The sequence below is a fragment of the Poecilia formosa genome, unplaced genomic scaffold (assembly GCF_000485575.1).
Source record: "Poecilia formosa unplaced genomic scaffold, Poecilia_formosa-5.1.2 Scaffold319, whole genome shotgun sequence".
Classification (NCBI taxonomy): Eukaryota; Metazoa; Chordata; class Actinopteri; order Cyprinodontiformes; family Poeciliidae; genus Poecilia; species Poecilia formosa.
This window is the reverse complement of record NW_006800258.1, coordinates 726,932-735,887: the sequence shown is the minus strand read 5'-3', so window position 1 is coordinate 735,887 and position 8,956 is coordinate 726,932. Positions and strand designations below refer to the sequence as shown.

Genomic DNA, 8,956 nt, shown 5'->3' with positions numbered 1-8,956 from the left:
TATATATATATAATCACGTTTAGCTTACACAGACCCTTTATTGGGTTAGCTTACACTAACCCAATAAAGCTGATAAACAAATGAAGAACAAAACCACTTTTAATCTGCTTTTTTCCACTCTGTGTGTCGGCATTACCTTGCATGCAGACCTGTTGCCATGGCAACTGACAGACAACACCTCCAAGAGCAGACAAAGCAGAAACGTTCAAGCCTATCAATAGGAATCAACACAAAAAAAAATAAAAAATTCCCACACAAAAAAGTACGCAACAACACCAAAACATAATATTTGGTCTGTTACAATATGTTGTAAGGCTTACAACTAATGATTTAATATAGACAATGACACAAATTGTTCATTCTGCCAACTCTATGAAGAAGATCTCTGTCACTTATTCTGGTCATGCTATTTCTCTTGTATTTTCTGGCAAGATATTTGTACGTTTATTTCCCAAAGAATTCTTGATGATTTTTCCCTCACTTATATAAATATGTTGTTTGGATTCTTCTCTTATCCCACTAATAAAACAAAAAATTTTTATATTATCAATCTAATTTTATTAGTTGCAAAATATCATATACATAATTCTAAATTCTCAAATCAGAAACCTCGCTTTTCAGCCTTTAAAGAGGAATTGAAACGATATATTACATCTCTCCAGTATTCAAAGAATAGAAAAGCCATTAAGACAGTGGATATGAGCTCTCACTTTAACATCTTTCTCAGTTAACTTTTTATTTATATATTTGCTTTTCATTTTGTTTGTGCTTCCTATGTAACACCCTGGCATTGTTGTCTTGTGTGTTTTGTTTGCTATTTTGTAAACCCCTTTATTGTCAATAAAGAAAAAAGAACTCTGTCCTGAACCGCAGGGCTTCAGTGACGGGACACAGAATGTGAATGGTAAGTAATCTTCACAAAATTACACCGTTTAGCAGCTTCTAAAGTGTCCACCCTGTTTCAAAGAAGAAATCTTACACAACTTATGACTGTCGTCATAAGTTGTGTAAGATCGCAGCAGCTTTGTCTGCTGCGATCCCCGGTAGCATATTGTGCTAGCTAATGTTAGCACTAGGTAAAGTTAAACAAGGGTTGTATAATATTCGCCTGTCTTTATGTTGAATTCGTTAACCAGCGCACCTCTGTCGAGTGGCATTAAGGTTGGAAAATACCAAATGTATTTGGAGGAAATATGTATTAAAAACTGTTGTCTAATCCTCCGTGTTTGCGTGCGTGTATTAACTAGCATTGAAGCTAAAGCGGGAAAACAGCGAACCGTTGCGCCAATGTTATTAGGTCCACGTCAAGCTGCACCACACGTCAAGTGACTGTGCAGATGATTTATTTACCAAGCACATAATCAGTGTTGTCGATGAGGGAAGGCAATGTAACTCTTAAATATATATTTTCTTTCAGATGCAAAATGTAAAACTAAGCTGGTAGGTCACAGGCCAAAGGAGGATATTCACATAATTTCTGTTTTTTTTTATTATTTGGTGTGTATGTGTCTTGTACTTAGTTTTATTTCGAATTAGATGTAATATGGCTTTTGCTGTGTTATGATATTAAATTAAATTGGTGTTCTCCTAATTCCCCATTCTAGTATGACCAGCAGAGTGCAGCTGAAGCAGGACAGGCTTGTAGGTCTTACTGATTCCTCCAGCTGCTAGAGAGGATCAGGGCATGAGGATGGAGAGACCAGCAAGTGTTAAGTCATAGAAGGCCAGGTAGGGAAGTAAGTGTTGCTTTTAAGGGCCAGGTGTATTTGGCTAACTATATTTATACAAGTCAGTTTATTTATTGGTTTTAAAACTAATGCATACTTATGTGTTGATAATCGCACATTGTAATAAAATTCAGTACAATTCAATACAAAAATGTAATTTTTGTATTCAATACAAAAATTGAATACTACTTTTTTGTTTGTCATGATTTATTTTTTTGATTGAATAATTGTGAAACAAATCTAACTCCATACAAAGATGTCAACTTCTGTGTGAGGGTTCTTACATAAACCAGCCAGAGACACTGAATGGAATCCAAAAATAATCTTCATTTAAACATAATTAAACAATGAAGAATTGGGGCCAGAACTGAGGTCAACATAACAAACTAGAACTCAGGTAGTAGCACAAAAAACTCAAGCACAAAACTGACCTAACAAACATGAGGGGAACTTAAATAGTGGCTGATCAGACCACTGCTGACATACAAGGGGTAATTAAACATACAAGAACTTAAACAAATACTAGTCAATATAATACAAAATATTTAAATTAAATAAACACTATTATAATGAAACTGACAATTAGTTTAATTTGACTATTTCTTTAAAGAAAACCAAATTTCCTCATCTCTGGCAAACAGATGGAATGACCCACTGAGGAGGTTTTGCCAGCCCTATAAGGATATCAATTAGCTGGAGCTCTTCTGTGACCCTTCAGCAGCAGCTCCAAAGGAAACTGGTAACTCTAAACAAAGAAATTAGTTTGTTGCATTTAACAAAAATATAAAGAACTGACAAATAAAGTTAACTAAATGGGTGCAGTGCAAATAGTTAACTAAAAAGTCAGGCTAATGAAAATAATAAGTCTTATGTTTCTGTTGGGATGATTTTCTCTTATGGAGAATATTGGTGAAATACTCACGCTGTTTCTATGGGTTTTTCTCATTATTAGAGTCCAGCAGCTCCAACCTGGTACTTTGCAGCTCAGGAATAGGCGATTTACAGAAGAGGAATCTGAAGAGGGAGGACGAGGACACTGAGGAACCACAGCTGAGGAATAGGAGGAAGAATATGAGGAAAAGGACAAATGAAAAAAGGGATCCCCAAAGAGGTCAGAGTTTAAGTTGCAATAAAATTGTAATATTAAGCATTCATGAGAGAGACTTAAGGTGTGGTAATAATGAGATCTAAGGTAACATTAGTGAACATAGTTTATTCTGGTGCTTTATGAAATTTAAAGATGTGTTCATATGTTTAGGTGAATTCCTGGAAAAATATACTGAGCTGGATCTACTGGGAAAAGGAGGCTATGGATCTGTGTTTGCTGGATATCGAGAGGTGGATAAATTACCTGTAGGTGTATTTGGAATACTTAAAAAGAGGCTCTGTGAAGTTATCAGTAATAGTTCTTCTAACAGTAGAAGTCAGCAGGAGTCAGAGTTTGTAAAAAATAATTAATATCCTCATAGATATTCATATTTCAATATCTTGGAATCGAGGTAAAAGGCCACAAACGAACTTTGAAAATTTATGTGGAGCCACATTGGACGCTCTTAACGTGTCAAACGCTCGAAACACTCCAAACGGTTCCAATCACGTTGCGCTAGATGGTAGAAACGCAACGGCCCTCTACACGCCTACACATAGACTTTGAATGTAAACCAAATGCGCCTGATGCTCAAAAAGTGTTTGGCGTGAACTCACCATAATACTCACAATACTGATAACTCCAGATCAAGCAACTAAAGAAAATCTGAACCCTTTAAAGATATTCCCATTGCTGAGCAAGGCTTTATTTCTATTGTATAGGTGGCTATCAAACACATCCCAAATGAAAAGGTGGGCCGCAAACATAAGGTAAGTGAGCAAAAGCATCTAGGACTGACTTTAAGTCCTATTGGATTCCAGATGCATTGTGGGTTTCTCCTGTTTGCCTTGATGTTTCAGGATGATAATGGTAGGGAGATGGCGTTAGAGGTGGCCATCATGTTGAAGATTAAGACTGACTACTGACATCAGGGAAGTGCTGGATCATCCCACGCTGGAAGAATTATTCAATCACCCATGGTTTTATTAAACATTAAAATATTAAATGTAACTTTTTTGTTGGTAGTTAGTCTAGTTCCGACAGGCGCTTACAATCCCTGGGGTTGTTCTTCCCAGTCTCAACATTGCGCCGATAACTTTAGATATTTATTTCTGTACATAGGTTTGGAGTGTGTTGCACTTTTATTTTTTTATTCTTTTAGTTATTAGGTTTGCTGTGTGTGTTTTAAAAAAAAGTTGTTAATAATGTTCATTATTTTTTATTTGTTCATGCATGCTTGTAAAAATAAAAATGTTATCTTTTTCATTAGTGAAAATGACAGTTATTTCGGATCATGACTCGCTGCTGCAAGATCGCTGCCATTCGGAATGGATATATAATATATAATTTAGATATCTGAATTAAGAATGACGTGGAAGCCCCTTTCTGGTGTCCAAACAGTTGCCTGCAGAATTTTATGTTTCCTGCACAAAATTGTCAGTAAATGCTACAAATTAGAAAGAGCTCAGCAATGTTGGAAATGTAGAGATAGCAAAACTTCATAAACTATAAGACTGCTTCTGACATCTGCAAAGAATTTCCTGTTTAATCATTTTCGACAAACCGAATGTGTCAGGGTCTGGGTTTTTCTGTTTTTTTGGGGGGGTTTTTTCGTTGGTTTAAGTTTTTTCTCAGCAGGGCCGAGCTCTATTCGTGACACCCCACCTGCTAATGGCACTTCCGGTGGCAGGTGGCAGGCGCCACAAGTGCCACTGTTTTCTGGGCTAGCTGCCAGTGTTGTGACTGACTTCGGATGACTTCGGCATCTCATACTGGCACTTCCGCTGACACCTGCCATGATTGGTGCCACTGTTTTCGGGGCTACCTGCCAGTGTTGCCACCATAGACATTGCCACCATGGTTGCCACTGGCTTCGGCAAATGGACTACATATCCCACGATGCTTTATAACTAGTAGAAGAAGAACTTGAAGACAGACGAAGAAGAAATAATTTTTCAGGGGTTTTTTTTCGCAGAAAGACTTATGTTAGCTGAATTCCTACACTTTTTGTATATCATGTATGATTCGTTCATCCTATTTATTCACTAAAGTTCATCTGAATAATCCAGCTGACTCCTTTTGTCTTTGAATTAATCGAATACACAGCAGGTATCAGGGATGCCATTGGTTTCGGCACCTTTGCAACAGCTGAGTCTGGCTTCCACTAGAGCTGCTGTTGGGTGTCCAGGATGTTTAAGGGCTGTCACAACTGGTGCCGATGTTTTGGGGGATGGCAATGCCAGTTAGTTTTTGGAAAACGTGTTACTTATATTGCCTCTTTATAAATTTTTATTTCAATGGTAATTGTATTGGTTAATTCTCCGTTTAACACCTTGAATATTTTTGACTTAATTTAATTGAAGGAAGATGGCCAAAGTAATTGAATCCACCACTAAGTGTCACTATTACAGTGGAGCCTGTTGAACCCCGTTGGATTGCCAGATAGGGCTTTGGCCAAGATGGAAATACGTAGTAGTTGTGTAAAACGTATATTGTAGAAATTAATAAAGTTTGAAAAAAAAAATGTAAACGTAATGAAATATTATAATTTCTCCTGGTGTAGTAAATTCACACGTTGACTAAACATGAATTTTACAGAAGACTTCAAATGATTTCAGAGAGGGATTTTATAATACACAAATATTTTTGTTCTTGGCTATTGAAAACTTAAATCATATGTTATTGCTGTTTAAAGTATTTACATACAATGGCTAATAAATATTGACAAATCAATTACTATCCATATACTTTGTTACATAAACTTTAAAAAATGTTGAAACATATCTGGCAAATAAAATAATATGTAAACAGCACAATTTTCTTTGAAAAAAGCATTTGCATCTTAAGTATAACCCAAAGTGATTTTTATTTCCAAAAATATGTAACAATCTTGTTCTTAATGCTGCTTAGGAGTCACACATTGTCAAAGTTTTTGAGGTGTACTTGTGTTTTGACTTATCAATATTCAATATTAGTGTAAAAAATTTGAAGGTGGTTTAACTTGTGTGCAGTGGCAGCTGGGAGTGATCCTGTTCGAAATTCTTCAGGATAAGAATTTAGAAACCAGCAGCTTTCTATAAAAAGAAGATACAAACCCTGAAGTCGTTCTTCCCAGCCTCAACATTGCGTTAGTGCAACGTTCAAACATTACTACTACCTCACTGACATTTTGGGCGCTTTCCCATTTGGATTGTATGATGTCATAAAAGGGGTGACAAACATGATGAATAAAATATTGTTCAAACTAATATTAGTAACTTATAAAGTGAGAATTTGAAATATAAACCAAAAATTTAAATATTAATCATGACATTAAGCTAATCAATGTTGTTGATTCTAATCTCATTGTGTGGAATACCAGACATTTCAAATCACACATCAATAGAGATTTCATGACATGTCGGTAAGAGGTCCCACATCTTGCATCAAGAAGATCAGATTAAGAAGGTCCATAGCAGATGGAAACATGCCAAGAATTATCTTGATATATAAACTGATATTGTCTCTGAAATTGTTGTGATAGGGTTAGGGTAACCTAAGGCTATCTGATGGGTTATTTTAACATAAGGGGAGTGGTGTCTGATGGGTGAAATGTGGCCATCAGATACCATTCCCCCACTTTATAACAAGGGGAACGCTATCTGATGGGTGATTTTCAGTCATCAGCCTCACTTTACCACAGGGTGAATGGTATCTGATGGGTAATATTGAGCATTAAAATATATTACCCTGTTTTCATTTCATATACTGTATTTATAATTTTCTTTTTTATTACTGTATATTTTCTTTTTTTTCTTTTACTCTATGGACCTATTTTGCGTCTTTAAATAAAGTTGATTGATTGATTGATTGATTGATATAGCACCATATATATGTGTGTGCATGTATGTGTGTGACTTATATATATGTATTTATTATTACTATTAGTATTATTACTATTAGTTTCACGCAAAAACGTGAAGAAAGTGTGACAACTTTACCGAAACATGTTGTTTGAGCTTTCACGGTGTCCGTAGTTCCCCAAACAAGCGCGCTGAACAAGCGCATGCTTGCTACACGCGTCCTTTCTCAGTGCTCATAACGAACACGCGCATATTTTGCCGCCTGGGCGGTGCGGAGCGGCAAGAAGACTCAGGGGGAAGGTATCTGATGGGGAAACGCGGATTGACTTAACAGGGGCATCAACTTATTTTGGGGGGGCAAAATGAGTCTAGTAGCTGAACAGACAACATCAATAGCCTACAGCAGGGGTCCCCAAACTACGGCCCGCGGACCGGATCCGGCCCACCTCCGCATTTGGTCCAGCCCCCTGAACAATAACAGAGAGCATTCAGATTTTTTTTTCATTTATTGTATTTTCCGGTTTATATGTGGATTTTTCTTCAACCACCAGGGGGCTCTTTAGCAGGAAGTGTGTCCTGTAAACTGTGGGACGCATTGCTGCCATCTGTTGGACTTTTAGGGAACTGCTTGACTTTTATGTTATTTAATCAGTACGGTTGTTTGCTAACGGTAGAGCAGATGAACACACGCGTCTGTTATGAACGCCGCATTCCAGGTCGAGTTCTTCGAAGCGATTCCTGTAAGTAGCAGCTTATACTTCAAACCAAGCCTTTATGTTAACATATGAGAAATTAATATGTTAAAGTTACTTTCCCTCAATGGAATATATACTAGTCAGTCCCAGTGATCGTTTCACTCATGGGTTTTGCCCATGTGCTTTCTCGGTAAAAATCAATCAAGAAACGCATCCCCCCACACCCAATCAACAATCTCCGGCCCCCCACCAGAGAAGGGAAAAGTTATTTGGCCCTCACAAAAAAAGGTTTGGGGACCACTGGTCTACAGGCTACTTGTTAACAAGGTTAACGTGCTGTATTAATATGAGCTAGTCATCTTTTAGCTATCATTACCTGCATCCAACAGCTTTACTCAACTCAGTCGGTTAGTTTGGGGAAAAAATTCTGCAAAGTTATTTACGTTTTGCAACTTGTTAGCAACATATTAAACTGTTTTAACTGCTGAAAAAGGTGACAGAGGACACGGATATGGGAAGGGCAGGAGCTCCTATTTTATCAAATTGATAAAGGAATAACAGGCTGTTGGCCATTCCAAGGTAAAAACAATAAACAGCTTCCAGTCCGGGGCCCGCTACGGACACCGTGAAAGCTCAAACAAGGTGTTTCAGCGAAGTTATCCCACTTTTTCCAACTGCATGCACCCTAATCAGACGCACACAATGCGTGTTTTCTCCCAATCTATGGGAGAACGGTACCTGATAGGGAAACGCGAATCAACATGCCTTCAAGTAGAACTTTTTTTTAAACACATGCGCACTCAGTTTCAAAGAACCTAGCACCAACTAGGCGCAGCAAGCATTACACGTTTTCGATTTGTACCATTACTGTGTAAACACAGATCGTAATTAGAACGTTTTCGTGTAAACGATCCAACAAAAACGGAACAAAACTTCTGTTTTTGTTGGATTGTTGTCGTGTAAACGCCCCTAAGTTACACCAACTCTGGAACTTTGTCTAACAGGGAAGCGGGAATTTGCTGATTTTTGTGTAAATTTCCACGAGAATTCTTAAGAAACTGGAGGGACTGATTGATATAATATGACAGTAAACAGAAAAAAAAACTGCATTAATTTGACTGATATAAAACGTGAGCACTCTTAGTGTTTAGTCTAGATTCTAGACTCTAGAATCTAGAGGGCCACATAAAAAGCTATGGCGGGCCTGATTTGGCCCACGGGCCTCAAATCTGACACATCCGATTTAAAGGATGCAGACCTCTAATCTTTGAGGACTTCAGTTTGAGACACTGGATTAAAGGAAGCTATTTTCTAAAGTTCCCCTAACAAATACATATAAACTGAATGTGGATTTTTTTTTCTAAGGGTCTAAAAAGATGAGTGATAACATCAATTTTTTTTTTCAACTTCTTTTCCACTCCCACCTGCTCTAGGGGTTAAACACCAAATTTAGAGTTGTAATGTAGAAAAACATCTACAGTCACGTCACAAAACCTCCTTTTCCTCTTTACAATTAATTACCGCCACCCTTCCCTCCCTCCATCTTTTCCTCTCTCCATCCATCACCCCCCCAGCCCTCTTTATTCCTTTCATCCCCCTCTCCAC

At 37.5% G+C, this 8,956-nt stretch overlaps 1 protein-coding gene across 1 annotated transcript; it reads left to right on the top strand.

Moving 5' to 3' along the window:
- Positions 1–2,597: 2,597 nt before the first annotated feature.
- On the top strand, positions 2,598–3,740 carry LOC107833062 (serine/threonine-protein kinase pim-1-like). The gene is made up of 4 exons (XM_016661206.1): positions 2,598–2,838; positions 2,986–3,080; positions 3,537–3,584; positions 3,675–3,740. The coding sequence occupies exons 1-4, from the start codon at positions 2,799–2,801 to the stop codon at positions 3,738–3,740; spliced, it is 249 nt and encodes an 82-aa protein (XP_016516692.1). The 5' UTR covers positions 2,598–2,798.
- Positions 3,741–8,956: the final 5,216 nt, after the last annotated feature.